General features: G+C 39.3%; 1 protein-coding gene across 7 annotated transcripts in view; it reads left to right on the forward strand.

Moving 5' to 3' along the window:
* Positions 1–19,387, forward strand: part of FGFR2 (fibroblast growth factor receptor 2) — a 103,453-nt gene that overhangs the window by 20,809 nt on the left and 63,257 nt on the right. For 4 of the 7 annotated variants that reach the window (XM_075000523.1, XM_075000524.1, XM_075000521.1 and 1 more), the window contains exons 3-5: positions 4,703–4,969; positions 5,707–5,781; positions 13,257–13,426. In XM_075000523.1, coding sequence (XP_074856624.1) covers positions 4,703–4,969; positions 5,707–5,781; positions 13,257–13,426 — 512 coding nt within the window. The remainder of the gene's footprint in view (positions 1–4,702; positions 4,970–5,706; positions 5,782–13,256; positions 13,427–19,387) is intronic. The other 3 variants (XM_075000527.1, XM_075000525.1, XM_075000526.1) reach the window with 1 other exon arrangement.

Below are 19,387 nucleotides of genomic sequence, written 5' to 3' on the forward strand. Positions count from 1 at the left end.
TCCAGGTCTGGCCCTTGGCTCATGTTATACCTTTCTCTGTTAGATTAGCCTTATGATAGCCACTCTTCCATCCTATAGTGATGCAGACCTCTTCCATTTAAAAGAGAGGGGGCTGGCAGCAGAATGTTCTTTGTGAGAGGCTGTCAATTTTGCAACCAGCCTTTCTGATTCAGTATAGGCTGTGTCTTTGTGCTGCAGGGGGTGTTTAGTTATTTACTAAGGCTTTTGAAGTGGAAGAGACTTGGCTAGGGCCAGAGCAGATGAGACTTTTGTGACGTTGGAGACTTTTTGAGGAATCTTTGATGGGACTTTTTTCTTTGGTGGGGTTTGCTGGTAGCTGATTGTTCTATTGTTTGACTCTAACTACAGTGTACACATTCTTAGAGTTTTGCTAATATTTAGTGAATTTTTAAAAAAAAAACTAATAAAATACATGAATCTCATGTTTGTAGTGGTCATGCCTTAAATGGAAAAAATCTGTTTGAAATATAATTGAATTTGTAATAATATGAAAATGATCCTTAGGAATTTTCACAGTCCTCTCTTCTGGCCACTTGGCTCTTAAGCAAACAGTATTCACCCCATTTGTTCAGGATGGTTGACTGGCATAAACCATGTGGAGAGACTGGCTGCTTGGGGTAGGAAAAAGATACCCAACCCTGTTTGTCGACCGTTCATCCCAGATATGCTCAGTTTTGCTAGGGAGTATTGTACTGTAACTCCACCTGCACTGTCATGGGTAAGTTCATGCACAGATACTTCTTTTCATGTCTGGCATTAAAATAATGGTGTAACTGTCAGCAGATTTTTGACACTATTCTCATTTTCTTTTACATTTATGAATTGAACTGTATTTTTACACTTTTTTATGTTTGTATTTGAGGGTGGAAGGACAGGAGTTACTTTGCTTAATACACTGCTGGAGGTGCTCAGATACCACAGTGATGGGGGCTGAGTACAGTAAGATACAAATACTGTCTGCCTGCATTTGTTATCCACATCTGATTTATTAAATTGGCAACCTGCCAACTCACCCTCTGGGGCCCAATTGGGCGACCATGCTATGGTGCTGTGTAGCAGAGAGGTGCCAGCTGCTCCAGTTGGGAAGCTCTGCTTGATGGTGAAAAGGCTGTGTCTGAGGCAAACCCCAGGATGCAGGTGTTCTCGAGCCCATACGCCTGCTTGTGCACCCATATGAGGTTGGAGTGCAGGAACAGCCCCAGTTTGGACAGTGAAAAGGGTCAGCATTAAATTAGTTACACAGTGTGTGAGTGGAGAAATTGGCCCTTGCTGTAAAGCTCATCTGAGTATAAGAATATTTATTAAGCAGAATACTCACTGAGGAGGGTAATTTTGTAGAGTGCTGGAGTTGGTGGAAATAGTTAACAGCTGAAACCTTGTTGACCTTTCACTATGAAACTATTGGACAGGGTAGTGCTTCAGTGTCCCACCTGTTCCCTGTTTGCATTTGGGCACCAATTCAACACCCACACTGGAAAAGTTTTATAGGCAAACCTTATAAATAGTGGCGGTCTTAAGTGCTGCTATAAACACAACGCCTTACCTGAGCTCACTCACTTCTTCCAAACATTGGTTGGCTATTTCATGATGATTGGTGCTATGTCTTCTTGCAGATAAGGTTAATATAGAATAATGCACTAGGTCAAGGACTACTAATTTGTACAGCTCAGTATGTCTGTGGCCACACAGCTAAGTTATTTCGAGATAACAGCCGTTATTTCAAAATAACTTTGCAAGTATCTACACACATACTATTTTGAAATAAATTCAAAAGCAAGCTTGGGGTTTACCGGCCCAAACAGAGGTAACCTCAGAGTGTTGTTTTGATTTTTGTAAACCTCATTGCAGGAGGAATAACATGCATTTCAAAATAGCTATTTTGAAATAGGTGCTGCCCGGACATGGAATAATGCTATTTCAGAATAAGCCATAATGTTACCCAATGACACTATTTCGAAATAGGCTCTATGGCCGTGTCTACCCTAGCCCCCCTCCTTTTGGAGGGAATTTGGCAGATGCTAATGAGGTGCCTCCATGAATATGGAGCATCTCATTAGCATAATAGCAATCGCACAAGATTCGAAAGTGCTGCTTTCAAAACACATGCTGTCCTGTAGATGGGGTCCTTTCGAAAGGACCCCCATCTACATGAGTGTTGTGTGTTTCAAAAGTGGCACTTTCCAATTGCCTGCAACTGCCATTATGCTAATGAGATGCAGCATATTCATGGCAGAACCTCATTAGCATCTTCTGAAAATCACTCATTAACATGTCCCCTCCAAAAAGAGGGGGGTAGTGTAGACATGGCCTATGTGTCCGGGCATACTATTTTGAAATAGCAGGCTGCTATTTTGAAATGTATTCCCATGTGTAGCTGTATTATTTTGAAATAAGCTATTTAGGAGAAACTATTCTGTAATGGCTTATTTTGAAATAACACTGCTGTGTAGATGTAGCCTGTATGAGCTGTCCATTCTTTGTTGTATTACTAGTAATTTTTTTTTTAGAGAAGTGGTTAAATATGACTTTTGGCTTGTGCTGAAAAGATTAAATAGGATAGACATTGAAAAAAGAATACATGTAGGGGTGGAGTGTGGATATGGTTTATCTGTCACAGCATGCAGTCACAGTTGGAGTAATCTGTGTGTGGAGACGTTGCAATGGAAACCAGAAAGCCCTGTCTGTTTTCTGGGACTGTTCAACAAAAAGGCCCTTATAACAGAGGGAGAGAAGGCTAAATAATGCTGTCAATACTTATACTGGCTTTTTAAAAATTAAAAAATTTTTTCAAAGATGTCTGTAAATTGTTGGTGCAGAGTAACTCTGCAAAAGATATTTAATGTGAAGGTAGAGCCCACTGTTGAACTACAGAGAAATCTGTCAACTCTTGTACTGTAAAAGTAAACGTGTCATCTTGTTCATTTTGCAATTTCAGGAAACGTAATTTTTTTGTGCTGGGATGTAAGTTATCTAGTTTTCCTGGGTTTAAGCTTCACTGATATGAAATATATGTACAAACCACTTGTTCTCCATCTGGTGATCACTTTTGTAACTGTACTATTGGGTTTTCTATGTTTAGCCTGTAAAATGGATCAATGGAGTTCTTAATATCATATAGAACCATAGAAGATTAGGGATGAAAGAGACCTCAGGAGGTCATCTAGTCCAACCCCAACTAAATTTCCCAATAAGACTAAGGTGGGTGAGGTAAAATGAATTTGTAAAAAGTGTGAAGCTGTATAATGGCTCTTAGGAGATGTCTGCTAAAGAATGTTGCTCCCAGAAGTAAGAGTTGATGTCACCTATTTTAAGATGTTGCTTGGATATGTATATTTAATTTATACAATGACACATAGGCATACTGCACACTTGGTGTGTGCATGCTGAAGGATATTTGGGCATTGTTAGGAGTGGAGAGCAGCTGCACCACATGACATGCTGCTCTCAGTACCCATGATGCTTTCCTTCTTTGCTTTCTCTTGCGCTCTGGAAAAAAGGAAGAGTACATGTAAGGGGTGGGGTGGGATGGGGGAGAGGTACCTGGCTACATAACTGCTGCTTGGAGGAACTCATGAGTATAGAGGGACCAACTTCCTATGCACATTCCTCCATACAATGAAGCCTGGGGCTTTGTCAGTTTCTAGCTCTCACCCTCCATGTTGCACAAGGACAGGAATGTGTCGCACTTGCGGGAGAAATACTGAGGTAACTGTGAAGTGAATTTCCGTGTTCTTTTGGGTTATATCGTGGGGGAGGATGATTGGGCTCATCATAAATACAGAAAAACTTAATTTGCCTATCAAATTTCTTTGAAAAAACAACTACTGAAGTTCTTGTGAATTTCCTGGTGCAATAAAGGGGTAGACGGGTGAACTGTCTCATCTTGGGTCTGAAAGCTTGACTCACATGCCACTAGGTGTTGACATTCTACTCAGGAGAGACCATAAAATAAGAAGTGGAGAGAACCAATTTAATGGAAAAAATGACTGCAAGCTGGAGCAGAGAGTTGGCAGTACAGAAAACAAATATAGAAAAGTTGAAAAAGGAGCAGAAAGGTGCCCGAGAGAGGGAATAAATTAGTCATATAGACTGTGTATAAGCAACGGATTATGCCAGTTTAGATTTTGTTCATGTATTTATTTATCCCTATTTGGAAACTTTCAGGTAGATTTTTTTTTCTAAAATGAATTTCTGTTGGTGTGTGTGTGTCTTTGTGTGTAGAAATATGCATTTATTTTAGTACAGAGGTAAAGTAAATGTTCTCAACTTTGAATTAGTTTTATGAATCATCTTTCCCCCTCATCCCCAAAATTGCCTTGAGATCCTCAGAATCTCGGACTCAGTGACATTCACCTGTATCATAATTAGAATATTTTTAGGGCTTCTTTGAGTTAAAAAGCTGTTACTTATGAGGTACCTCTTAGTAAACACATGTAAAGCGACCCCAATGACGAGAGGATGGACCACAGCTGCTTTGGCAGGGACTTTCTGTGTAAACTCTGCTCTATAACTGCATATATACTTTTAAATTTTATTAAACAAATTGTTGTGAGAATCTGATAAGGAAACTGTTTTTTTAAACATAATTTAATTTCTCAGGATAAAGGCAGCCATCACTGACTTTTGTTGGCAATTCTCTCCTTTCCCTTTTTCTTTTTCCTCCTTCCTTCCACTTTTGCAGAGCCACCCACCAAATACCAAATCTCTCAGCCGGATGTATATTCAGCTCTTCCAGGAGATCCACTTGAGTTGCGCTGTCTGCTGAAAGATGCCATCATGATCAGTTGGACTAAAGATGGGGTCCAATTGGGACCCAATAATAGAACAGTGATTATTGGGGAATATTTACAAATTAAAGATGCTACACCGAGAGATTCAGGCCTCTATGCTTGCACTGCTGTTAGGACTACAGAAAGTGATACACTATACTTCATTGTAAATGTTACAGGTAAGTGACCTTCTCACAGGTCTTGCATGCAGTAGCAATCTTCACTATTAAAAGTGCTGTATAAAACTACATTCTGTTCTAATTTGAAGAAGTCCAGTCACACGTAAAATAGGATACACAAAATAGCCTTTCATATAGCAAAGTTTCTAATATTTTTCCTTTGAGCTGGATCCTGACCAGGTGTAACTGGCATAACACTTTTACTTCAGTTGACCTATGCCAGTTTACACCATCTGAAGATGTGACCCTTTGCTCTTTGTCTAAATTACTGGATTAGATTTATACAGAGTGAGATTACAAAGATAAAAAGGTCTGTATGATATATTTAAATGATCACATTTTCACATGAGAAGTCGAAGTATATCCTAGAACCAACCATACCGTTCTGCATGTTGCTGTGTTACCTGTGTCTTACAGTCTGTCAAGTGACATAATTCCTGAGACAATTAGAGATTTTAAGAAAAAAAGAATCCTAACGGAAAAGAAATAGATTTTTTTTTGTAATTAAGAGCCTTATTATTAGTTCTTTACATCAATTTCAGGATTATTACCCCGTTTTAGCTGGTTTTGTAAGAAGTAATGCACATTTTATGGTTGGAGTTGTGCTCACGAACTTCAGTATATTTAAAAAAAATCTAATTGAGATGCACCTTGTTTAGGTGTGCTAAAGTGTAGGAAATCTTGTGTGCTACAAAATGCATTGTATGAAAAAAGATCTGATTATCTTTAATATGCAGATGCTCTTTCATCTGGAGATGATGAAGAGGACAATGATGGCTCGGAGGATTTTGTGAATGACAGCAACCACATGAGTAAGTAACAGCCAACTGCCGGAGGTGACTGGCGGGATCTGTTGGAAAGTGTGTGATTTCTAACCTTTTGCACTGTTAACAACTTGGTTTCTTTACTGTTAAATGCATGTGATCTCAAATAGCAATAACTTTTTTCCTAACTGTTTTCTTGTGTAATTTATTTCATGACTTTGTAACATGAAAATAAACTAACACTGTTGTATACCCAGTTTGATTTACTGGTTTGTTCTTTCTGTTGTAGTTTATCATTAACTTTTTAGTCATTTTCCTTCTTCCTAAATTAAATTAAAGTTAACCTTTGCCATTTTATGGAGTCCCATTTTATAAACTATTGTTCCTTTTCATTTTCTGCTCTTGTGTCTGATTTGAAATCGAACTAAAGATAAATAATCTGTATTGAGAATGAGTTAGTTAAAAGATGGTTTGGGAATATTTTTAACTCAACTCTACTCAGCCATAAATTCTACTGGAGACAATTGATGGATTTAAAGACAGTGGGATTTATTCTTGGAGTGAAGACTGCAGGATTTGATCACAGGAAAATTTTTTCTCTAATAGCCCAGCTAAACATGAACTGCTGTGACACTCACTTAATGTGAAAGTGGGTTATATGTGGATATTAAACTTTCTTCTCCTTTGGTTATTTAGATAATTATTAATATGTACTCAATAGAGCAATCACTATGAAGAAAAATGTAGTCATATCAATTTCCTATGTGGCATCATGGATTTATTATTCAATCTCTGTGGATTACTGGTAGTGTGCCATTGTGCACACTTTGTAGTGTCACTGACTTAAAGAGCATAGGCTGCTACATTTGATATTTAACTTACTGAGAGATCATACAGTAAGGATGTCATATTGTTACACTTTGTAGCACTCAAGTACAGTAAACTCTTTCATATCCAGCAGCCCTGGAGGTTGCCAGGCACTCAAATATTCTGGATAATAGAGTGGTATACCTAGCAATGCATAAACATCAAAGAAAAACAAGATTAGACATTAAGAAACAAAAATTTATGTAGAGCACTTAATTTACCACCAACAGTAGTGTTGTACACTGTAGCCTTATGTACTTGGTGTATTTATATTCACTATACTGTACTTATGGAAAATGTAACTAAAACATACTTATGATTAAAATGCTGGTTATTTGAGAGTTCTGGATGACAAAATGCTAGATATAAAAGAGTTCATTGCAGTATATTCATTCTTTAGGCTGTTTTGCAATTAGCTGCTGTGTGGCATATATGGAGCTAAAACATACGTTCAAATTAAGTACCATTGTTGGTCAACTGTATTAGAGATATGGAGCGTCACAGAGAAAGCTAGTGAAATATAGCAAACTCACATGAGAATGTAATTTCCTCACGTGTTTTAGGGAACATCTATATTTAAATTATCACTCCAAGTTTGTTTTACACTCGCTGAAAGAAAATTGTGTCGTTTTCTGACAGTGGAGCTTCTGAACCACATGAATAACTGTGGGAGAGATGCTGTAATGGAACAAATTTTGTGAATGACTAAAGTGAGCCAAGAGGAATTGCTGCCTCACAAAAGTTCTTTGTTTGCTTATATAACAAGTTTAATATATAATATTTTTACTTATTTATATTTCCTCCAGTGTATTTTGCCACAGTAGTAATATAAGTCTTTGTCGTAGGGCACTGCTACATCTTAGCTGAGAAGAGGGTGAAAAGACTGAAGAATTTAGCATTTGCAGATTAGCAATGTTCATCTGAATTCTTGCTGCTCAAAATGGCATCGATGATATAATCTTAGATTTTGCTTATGAACTCTTTTTATGTAGCAGAATAAAAGCTCACTCAATTTTTAGGTATAAATGCAAGCAAACAGAATCTATGATAAGGCAGACAATCCACTGGTAAGAATTCTCTTCAATAAGGTTTTCATGAATTGCTCTGCCTGCCTGCAGATGAAAGCCCTGCAGAGACATATTTCCTAGTTCTTCTTCCTGGTTCTTGCAAAAGGTGGGGAAGCATATGGCTAAATTGCCTTCCATGGGAAACCAAGTCCTGGCATTCTGAATCCTGGAAGCTTAAAAATAAAACAAACATTTTTGGTCGTTTCATTTACTACTCTTTTAAAATACTATTTCTGCATTTCTTTGGGTACAAATATACTTTGTATGGCCAGAGTTTCCAAGGGAAGGCCTGTAATTTTGTCAACAAAGACAGCTTTATTTCCAAAGGTGCCAAGAACACAGCCATCCAGTTGGAGCTCATGGGAGCTGCAAGTGCTCAGCAGCTTTGAAACCATGTAGCTTTTATTTAGGGGACTAAATGTGGAATTTGGGGCCTAAATGTAAACAATTAAGTTTGACCCTTTTGGCCTATGTGCATTTTTTATATGAGGGCGTCAAGTTCAACATATATCATTCTTTGCATATTGACAGATACTTGAACTGTCAGACAAGGAAGGTAGATTTGTCTCCAGCACTAGCCTCAGTGTTTTTTTTATTACTTCCAGGTTTTGTTTAAGTGAGTAGTGGTGCTGCGCTAACTGTACTAGCAAGTAAAATCCTTTCTCCATGGAATAACTGATGGCAGTTCAAATTTCCCCATCACTAACCTGACAGTCTGCCTCACTCTTTGTTTTGAGGGGACCTCTAGTGTCTACAAGGTTATTGGTCCCAAATGCTGTTTCAGGGCCCAATCTTGTTGAGCACCATTTAGCTTTTCTTAGCCTTAGTGGGAGAATGCACTGCCATTTCGTGCTTTGTTGCATCACAATTAATACACCATGGACATCAGTGGGAGTTGAGTTGAGCAGTCAGCAAATTGAAGGATTGTCTTAGCTCTTTGTTCTCATTGCTGAGAATGCTGACATGAGTATCAGTTGTGATAAGTGTCATATGGACACTTGTCTATGAAGAAATGGACAGAGGTCACCATATGTCTTTTCACATGGGCCACTGACCGCCTATCCAGGAGGTCCCTTCTAACTTGGACTGAATTCTAGTACATGAAAGGCAACATATCCCAACTCAGTCCTGTGAGCATACAGTTCCTTGGTCTCCATCTCATTTTATATCACTTCCTTTCAGCTTAATAATAGTATATTGGCATTATGAGGATTTGGTTTGAAAAACCTGTTTTTAAACCTTGAGTCTTCCTTTTGAAATGTAAAGAATATCCAAAAAGATAAGCTATATATTTAGACCTATAGATGTCTGCCTTTTAAAAAATGTACAAATGAATCAAACTTCAGAGAGCAGAAACCTTCTGAAGGGAGCATCAAAATTTGGATGTTTAGTAAGAGTGGTCTTTAATTAAAGGTCCAATTCAATTGTACTGGAAACTTCAGGGATACTTTGACGTGGTTGCTTAAAGTAGGGTGACGTCTGCTGGGGGTGATTCTTAGTCAAGCTTCAGTGTAGTTGACATCTTTTATGTTTGTCTTTGTTGGACACTTTTTGTGGAACTCCATAGATCCTGAAGCATTTGTCTACATGTGCAGGATTTGCCTGACTAGCTTTAACATGTATGTAATCAATGCTGATCGAGTCAGCAGAACATTTTCTTAGCTAACAAGACTTCTAAAAGTAATCCGTAATACACACCAGTTCATCTAGTATGTATACTGTTACTTTACTGTGAACTTTAAACTTTATGTACTGTAACTATCAGTATACAGTAAACTCTTTCATATCCAGAAGTCTATTATCCAGAACTCTCAAATAACTGACATTTTTACCATAAGTAAATTTTGTTATGTTTTCAATATGTACAGTATAGTGAAAGTAAATGCAAATAAATACAGTATAAGTTTATCATTGGTAAGTAAAGTACTCTGCATAAATTCTGTTGTTTCTTAATATCTAATCTTGTTTTTTCTTTAGTGTTATGCGTTTGCTAGGTAGAATTCTGTTATCCATAATATTTGAATATCTGTCAATCTCCTGATCCTGGAGCTGCTGGATATGAAAGAGTTTACTGTACATTCAAGTGTCTGGTCAGTCAACAAAGAGAGCATGTATTTAATATTGCTCATAAAAAGCTCCTGTAGATGATTTAACTTATATTGATTCTTGGATTTAGTAGATCTGGTAAAAATTATTTTTTCCAAAGTCAGTTAAAAGCACTTTTGGTCAAAAGTTAATATAGAACAAAAGGGAAACTACCTTGCTTTTCTTTGATTTCTTCTCCTTAAGAAACCAAAACAAAATCTCAGTGGCTATTACATGTCTGTAAAGGCTGGTGTGTCTTTGTTTTATTTCTGTTTTTTTTTTAATGGTACGTTGCTAAATAGCTCTCAATGATTGTCTAAGGAAATACCACAAAGCACTTTGAAGGATTGATTATTAACATGAAATAATCTGTTTTAGTTCAGTAGAAGTATATTAATTAACTAGTAATCTCATTGCACAAACAGGCATTGTTTTGGGGGTCATCCTTCCAACTAAGGTCTTGATCTTGATTGCCTTGGTTCCATTATGCTGGGAGGAATATTCTGCAAAGAAGGTTCCCGGGAGGACTCAGTCCAGCCCTGTAAATTGTGGTGCAGGGCACCCCTGCAGTTTCCTTCCTGACAGTGTGGAAGAGGGGAGGTTCTGCAATTCTGGGGTAGCTGCAAACTTAGTGAATACACATGCACTCTCCCACGTTCAGAGCTTGAGTCAGTGTATGAAGGGGACATGACTACAACCCCTGTGTTATCATTGGGCCTGGCAGAATTTGAATTTGATTTTTGGTATTTTGGATTGGTCCTATCAGTGTTTATTTTGAAGCTTTTTCCTTTTTATATATTTTTAAATTTTCGCCATTGCAGAAAATTATGGAGGGTCAGACGTGAATTATTTAATGACAATAGATGCTGCGGTTCAAACACTGAAAGCTTTATACCTGTTAAAGCACAAAGATCAGGTCTGCACTATCCCTCCCTTTCGGAAGGGGTATGTAAATACAGCAGTTCAAAAAAGCTAATGAGGCTCTGGTATAAATATTCAGTGCTTCATTTGCATAATGATGGTCACCCAGAGCATCCAACAGTGCTGCTTTCCTGTTGCAAACTAGCTGTATAACTGGGGTTCCTTCGAAATGAAACCCATTTTCGAAAGCACCCTTCTTTCCAAGTTTTTTTTGGGAAGAAGGGTGCTTTCCAAATCGGGGGGTTCCCATCTACTTGACTAGTTTGCAATTCGAAAGCAACACTTGCAATACTCCCGGTGGCTACCATTATGCAGATGAGGCACAGAATATTCGTATCAGTGCCTCATTAGCATTTTCAAAGTTCTGCATTTACATACCCCTTCTGAAAGGGAGGGGTAGTGTAGACATGGCCAAACTGTGAACATCTCGTGTCAAAAAATACAAAATAAATATCTTTGAAACAAGCTATAATAAACTCTCAAGCCACATTTTTAAAACTTTGGCTATTTTTAAAAGTTGGCTATTTTCAATCGAAATACATTGGATTTTGTGTGTGAAATCAATCTTTTCTGACATTTACTAATAAAGTTGAATCCTTCCAAGTTGAGGTACAGTGTTGGCTGTGAATCTGCTGGGAAGGTGCTACAATCATAGGAAGGCTTGCATGCACTGAGCTCTTTATTGGTTCTCAGCTATCACTGCAAGGAGCCTGGAATAAATAAATGGCCAGGTAGGTATGTAGACTGTGCAAATCAAGTTTAATCTGACTTCAGAAATCTTGGATTTGGCCCAGTGAGCATATCTGTTTGATCACATTGTACTACCTAGTTGAATAGGTGTAATGGTGCAGAGAAAATATTCTTTTTATGTATTAGTACTTTAATGCAGTTCTCCCTTTGCTTGATGCAGTTTTAATGTAATTCACTTTTTGCAAACTGAAGTAAATTCCTTTGGTCTTACCTCTTCAATTTGTTGAAGGGGTCTTTGGTGTGCTCGGGTAATACTGTTTTTAGCCAGTAACATTAATGCTGCTTTCCTCTGCATCCTTATTCGCTTTGCCTCATTTAGCAATTTCTTTTTTCTGCAGTTTAATTCCAAATGCTTAAAAGTTACCCAATTTTATGTTTCAACTGCAGGTGCAAATTTGCTTTGCTTTTCTAGTACATTAATTTTAACACTAATTGGTTCTTCAGGCTAAACCTCCCCCCGCCCCATCCTATCTAGCATCATTTTAAGACTTGCTTTTGGAATGTTTTTCTTTATAGAGGAGAGGCTGTTAAAGATTTTATTCTTGTATTTCTGTCCAGCTGTATTTTTGTTTTGAGGGGGGTCACAGGATTTCTGTGTTTTTCCCAATCGTAAGAAGTGCCATAAATATTTGAAGAACGGAAGAGTTTATTTATAGTGGAGTTACTAGCCTGCTAATGAAGGAAATGAAACAGAGCTGAGCAAAGTGTGGTTATTTTTTTAGACCCCCTTTGTCCTAAAAATTCCATGCTAATCTGATTGATTTCCGGAAGAAGACATTATAAAATATATTAAAGTTTCCTACTTTAAACAGATTGTGATTTTTTTTGAAATAGGTACCATGGCTTAATGAAAACTGTGTCATGAAACCACCATACAGTTTAGCCCAAGTCATATACACTCCATTTGAGAGAATTCGATCCAATATTGCAGAGATGTTAGAGTAGTTCAAAACTGGGTTGAATTGACAAACTGTGTGTGGAAACCGGTACTGTGCATGCTTATATAGCTGGTGCTAATTGGTGCTCATGAGTCATGGAAATCAGCTATTTATTTATCTGTGTATGCTTTTATGTGTTTTCTTTTTTCCCACAAACTCATCATTAACTTGGTAAAAACAAGCCGATTGTCTTCATTTTTTTTAATGACATTTATGATTTTGGTACCTGACATATTAGAAGTCCAGTTTTTAGACATCAAAAGTGTTCTTGCGTGCGCGCACATGCACGTGTATACACACACACACACAGAGTTACGTTCTGATGAGAGAGCATGAAATACAGTTGTGTCAGCTTGAGTCTGGCTGTCCTCCAAATCCATGTTGAGACCACCATTCTGCAAAGCCTCTAGAGGTGAGCTTGTGCAAAGAGCATCCTTGGGCAGCGTTTGCCTCTTTGTGTTGGTAAACTTGACTTGTTCAGCCACCTGCATCTTTTCAAATATTTCATGTTCCCAACATAGGAAGTACTGTTAACTGAGCTGTGGACATTCAAAATACATAGAAAAAAATGAACTGAGTCCAGATTTGCCCCCGATATGTAATATCACCCACATTTTGGATCTTTGTAACTTTTAAAACTTGGTGAAGTAAATTAAAGGTGAAGGTCTCTTAATTCTAGTGAGTCAGTAGCAGAACTGTGCTTAGAACTCAGAAGCATGTGAGCCCTACTTATGTGCTAACTCTAAACCACATTGTATCCCCCAGACATTTCATGCAAAACCAAGCTGAAAACCTTCTGGCAGTGGGAAGAGAGCTCAGAACAGTTTGTAGAGCTCAGAACAGTTTGTAGATTATTTATTTATTTATTTATTTATTTATTTATTTATGGAAACAGGACCACCCTACTGGACACATACTGACAAAATGGAGAAAAGATTACACGCGGTCCCAGCAGCTAACACTGTCAAATTTCGTTGTCCGGCTATGGGAAACCCAATGCCGACTATGCGATGGTTGAAGAATGGAAAAGAATTTAAACAGGAGCATCGCATTGGTGGATACAAGGTAAGATTGCCTTTTGTTACTTTGCCATTTCTCATTTCAAATAAGCGTCTGATCCAAGGTTTGCAACTTTGTTTTTGTACCATCAATTTTTAAGTGTATCTATGAAAGTGTATAGAAAGGTTGTCAAAGGACTTTGGAGCAGGCTTAGAATCACAATAAGCCCTCTGAAGAAAATTAGTTCATCCTGCCTTTCTTCTGTTATTTAGTTCGTGACCTGAGTTTTTGATGTGTATATTTTTACAAACTCAATCTGAGAGAATATAAACATATTTGAAGATACTTTTTGTGGGCTTATTTGGAAAACTAAGAGAAAAATAACTTTCCAAAACATGCCTTTTTATAGATGAGATCTTAGCAGCCCAAGCTTTCAGCTCTAGTGTTCTGGACTAGAGTGCATTCGACTGCATTGTTAAATAGAACAATCTGCACTGCTGATTACAAAGGTTTTAATGAATGAAGGATTGGAAATCAAAAGTCGTTTTTTTCCTGAGGAGTTTACGGTCTGTGAAACTGAAATGGGAAGCAAAGTTTGAGGGAAAGTAACAGCAATTACTGACTTACTTACAAGGCTTTGTTTGAATTTTAAATAGTTGAAGATTAGAAGTTTCTGTCCTGACCAGTAGTTACTGATTAAAAGGAAGGTTTAGGTGGGGCAGCTAGTGCACTGGCATAGTGTGTAGCCTTTAACCTCTGGAGCAGGTCAGGTCTGAAGTCAGAATTTGGCCTTGTCAAACATGAATTTGTTCATATGCTGGATTGAACATGTTTGAGGAGAAGTATTTGCACAAGAATCATAATTTCCCCATTGAGCACAGTTCTTTGTCTGCAGATGAGAACATAGGGGAAGCCTTCGTTAAGGGTGTATTTGCAGGTAGACTTCTGTTTTAAAAAAAAAAAAATCACTCATCCATGGCAGTTTGCGTGCACTTCATGTCAGCACCTCTAGGAAAGCTCCTGAATATTGCTTTGATAAGGAAATGTCTTCTTGCATGCAAAGACTTTTTTGAGCATCTAATTAGACTGCTTCATATTTCTCGGATTGAGAAGTGAATATATTGGCTTTGAGCCATAAAACTTCTGCATTCAGTATGATTTATGCAATTTCATGTAAATTAGCATACCGTATAATAATATCACGGAATGGGGCAGATACTTCCTCACATGTTTTTCTCCTTTTTCCTCTGGATTCATCATTTAAGGGTTTTCTTTTTACTGTGTGAGAGAGATTAGACTAGCCGTCTGTCCTGGCATTTCATTCGTCTCATACTGAGACTGTAGCACTTTTTATTTGAGAATCCCAAAGCACTTTCACACGCTTGAAATAACTGAGAGAAATTAAGTCACTTACTCCAGGTAACACACTGAGTTAGAGGCAGAGCCAAGACTAGAACACAAGAACCAAGGTGCTTGCTCTAAGGTGGGAGCTGGACTTCTTCCCTCCTCAGATTGATGAAATCTGATATATGTATTTTTGAACATGTGTGTAAAAAGATGTGTAAAAAATGCAAATATACCTGACAGCCACCTGGCCCCGTGCAATATTGCAAACACACATTCCTGAAACTGATGTAAGAACAAATGAATTGTATTCCTATAAGCCTAAATCATAAAATGTCCAACGCACTTTTAAGATTAAGAGATTAAAAAGTGTGGTATCATGATTTCTTAAAGCAAGGATATATCAAATAAATGGCCCCAGGTCATTTCATATTCATCATTTGTCTTCCAATGAGTGATCTTCCTACTTGCGACAGTTATCTTCAGCCAAGATCTCTAACGCTTTTAAGCACAAAATCACTTCTTTGAATTTAACTGCAATCCAGGATTTAACCTCAAACCTTGCCCCGCCTCCTTCCTCACCTCTTCTTTAATGCCCACCCTTGCCCCTCTTTCTCCAAGACCCTGCCATGCTCATCCCCTGCTCCTTCCCTTCCCCATCTTCACTTGCTTTCACCATGTTGAACTGCAGGAGGGTGCGAGTGCTGGTCTTGCTGCCGACAGATTTAGAATGTGGGAGGGGCTTTGGGCTGAGTCTGGGGCAGGGGTTAGGGTGCAAGTTTTGGGATGGAGTTTGGGTTCAGGAGGGGGCTCAGATCTGGGACAGGGTTTCAGGATGGAGGCTCCAGTTGGTCACCATTTACTCAGGTGGCACTTGGGTGGTGGTGGACTGGGGCTGAGGCAGGCTCACCCCCCTCCCTGGCATCCCAAAAGTGTCCAGCATGTCCAACAACAGCTCCAGGTGGGGATGGACAGGGGATTCCATTCAGTGTCTCCTGTTCACAGTCACCACTCTCACATTTGCTTTTGGTCATGGATCTTCATTCCCGGCCGATGGGAACTGCAAAGGGTTGGGGGGTGGGGGGGCGGTGAGGAGGCTGTGCTGGCAGGCAAGGGCATTGTATGGAGACCACGTACCACAGAGACATGCCAGCTTCTTCCAGGAGAATGACGAATTCACATTGCCCTTTAAGTATGCTCAATGCATTTAAAAGTAGGAGCATCTGCCAGCATGCTCCCTCCATCCCAAGTCCTGTTTTGTCTTCCCCGCCGCCCCCACCTTCCATGGAAGTGAGGCACAGGATTGGCAACACTCTGACCTCAGAACCCCTTTCTCCTGCCTCCCCCACCCCGCACAGCAAGTGGGAGGGTCCTGGTGGGGCAGCTCCAAGGTAGAGGTTAGGAGGAGCACTGTAATAAGGGAGGGGCAGCTGACGTCCTGACACTTGATAGCCAAGCCAGTCAGGATTACTTGTCAGAGGCTCTAGGATCTACCAGTTAGGTGGTGACCACTGGCCTGGATTATGACAGTGGTCCTAGTAACTGGAGTAAGTTGTACTCAGTATTACAGACTGATGCTCCAGAAGATTTTTGGGAGGTGTTTTCCATTTATTTAAAATAATTCCTGGAGTCTGAAAAAGTTTTCATCCTGCCATCAACTAAGGGTTAGTATGCTTTTTGCTACCTCAGCATTTTTTTTTAAAATATTGCTGGCTCTCCAACCAGGCACGACAGCATCGTGTGCTGACTTTTTAAATTGCATTGTATGTGAAGCCTTTCTGGGGCTAAAATATGTAAAATCTGCCTGCTGTAGAATTTTATATTCAAGGTATCCAGGAAAGAATAAACTGATCTAGAATGGTTAGAAGACAACTTCTACATCTTGCATTGCTACTTGACATAATAGTCTGCACTTTTTTATTCTGGCAAAGCCAATTATCTGTGGAGATAAAAGAACAAACAAACAGAAGGAAAATGTGAAATTGTTTACTGATCCTCCATTCCTCCCCGCATAGATATATTCCCTCTTGAATTAAGGCTAGGTCTACACTACCGGAGAAAGCTGACCTAAGTTAATGACAATAGCGTAGGGCTGGAGTCAGCGTGCTTTAGGTCACACTTCTGTAGCACCCCTGCTGTGGGAGGTTGATGGGAGAAACTCTCCGGTCAACTTCCTTTACTCCTCATGACCCAATGGAGTGCAAGGTTTAACGGGGCGCCGTCAGCAGTCAGTTTAGTGGGTCCTTACTAGACCAAAATTGAACCATTGGAGATCATTCTACTGAGCCTCAGTTTTTGGGTGAGTGAAGACAGGCCCTAAGGAATCTATTATTTTTTCCTCTTATCACCATCAGATGGCGTAACCCAGTACTTTTTCCCTTTGAGGTGTTTTCAGAGTCAGTTTTCCCACAAGCATGGTAGTAGAATGGGTATTTGTGTGCAGGGAGGCAGGCTCCAGAAGGGAATGCCTCCACAGTGAGTAACTCTGCTTTTCAACACCTGGGAAGGTAACCTTTTATAGTGTTCATGATATACTCAGAGTTCATATGATAGTAATAAGGTCCCCGTCTTGCTTTTCTAAGCCTTTTTGAGCCTCCTCTGCAATGACTATGGCATTCTCTAGGTCCTCTGAAGAGATTTTGTAATTTCTCATTGGGTACTTTGAGAAAATATACGCTTTGTGAGATCACAAGACCCTTTTCTGTATACCACCCAGAAAGCAAATTTACTTCCATCAGTTGTTACTGTTTAACAAGTGTTTGTTGCCACATCCATGTCCAAACTGGACAGTCTCTATGTAAAAGAATAAATGCACACAAATCAGACATCAGAAATGGCAATATACAAAAACCCATAGGAGAGCACTTCAATCTCCCAGGACACACAGTAGCAGATTTAAAAGTAGCTATCCTGCAGCAAAGAAATTTCAAGAACAGACTCCAAAGAGAAATTGCTGAGCTACAATTCATCTGCAAATTCAATACCCTCAGCTCAGGATTAAACAAAGACTGTGAATGGCTGGCTAAATACAAAAGCAGCTTCCCCTCTCTTGGAGTTCACACCTCCAGATCTACTGATGACAATATAACTCAGCCTGCCTGCCTGAGCTAACCTCGTTATCCCCAGCCTTGCTCTGGCCTATTTATACCTGGCCTTGCAGATTTCCAGGACCAGCATCTGAAGAAGTGAGTTAACTCACGAAAGCTCATGCTCTAAACTTTTCTGTTAGTCTATAAGGTGCCACAGGACCTTTCGTTGCTGCTACAGATCCAGACTAACACGGCTACCCCTCTGATCCATGGTTTGATAAACTACATCTCTACAGCCCTTTTCACACATTTAAGTTAAGCTTGGGTAAATACAGGATAATCAAATACTTTTGAATTTGTAAGAACATTAAAAGTAAATGGCTTTTCTGTGTAACTTTTGCCCTAGTTCTGTGGAACTGAATATCCATGGTATGGAAATGGTAAAATATTTTGATTCTGTACTACTTGATACATGACTAAGGCTGGGTCTAGACTTGCTGCGGAAGATCGAAAGCTTAGGTTTGGTCTTTTGGGGTCACGTTTCGTGCATGTGTGAAATAGTGTATTCCGGGGTCAGTGTCGACCCTGGAACTCCTTGCGAGCTGGCAAGTTTAAGGAATGCTGACAGAATGAGTGCTCCCATCATTCTGTAGTGAGGACAGGGACGAATGTCGACAGCTGCAAAATTGATTTTTGGTACACAGTTGGTGTGCGTAAAATTGCATAGCAGCTGTCGATATTCAAGGTAAGCGTAGACCCAGCCTAATTGGTCTGTTTCTGATACGGAGCCATGGGTTTCAGGGGTTTGGTTCAGACTCCCTTTTAGTATTTACATTGTATTTTGCTTTGCATCCCGTGTATCTGAAAACCTCATAAATTTTGGAAGGGTTTAGAATCCCAGTTCAAAATCTAATTTGCTGACTAGACATCATCTTGTAATTGGGGCCAACAGAATCCGCAGATCTGAACAGTGGGAGGGGTAGAGTGCTTTGACATCTGGATCTGAATTTTGGGGTACTAGTCTGAATTCACATCCTGTATGTGGAAATAAGGAAACACAATGTTTCAGCAATTTAGATGACATATCTTAAGCTCACAGCCTATGTCTACACTAGCCCCAGAACTTTGAAAGGGGCATGATAGTGAACCTAATCAAAAGACGCTCATGAGGCACTACCATGAATATGCAGCACCTCGTTAGCATAATGGCAGCCATGGCACTTCAGAAGCGTCACTTTCAATCACGTGCGGCTCATCTATATGGGTTCCTTTTCGAAAGGACCCTGCACACTTCAAAAATCACTTATTCCTATTAAGCATTTGAAAAGGGGATTTGAAAAGGACCCCGTGTATACGAGCCATGCGCGATCAAAAGCAGCACTTTCAAAGTGCCACAGCCACCATTAGGCTAATGAGATGCTGTATATTCATGGCAGTGCCTCATGAGCATCTTTTGATTAGGTTCATTATCATGCCCCTTTTGAAATTCTGGGGCTAATGTAGACATAGCCATACAGGGGCTAAAAATTTTTGTGCTAATGAGTCATCTCAGTTAGGTATCAGCTGGAGCCGTGGAAGGGGTAGTTATTAATGCTTGGTGGCCAAACCTATGTAGTGAACAAATTTTCACTTAAATTAAAACAGAACATTTGCC

This window comes from Carettochelys insculpta, chromosome 7, assembly GCF_033958435.1.
Source record: "Carettochelys insculpta isolate YL-2023 chromosome 7, ASM3395843v1, whole genome shotgun sequence".
Taxonomy (NCBI): domain Eukaryota; kingdom Metazoa; phylum Chordata; order Testudines; family Carettochelyidae; genus Carettochelys; species Carettochelys insculpta.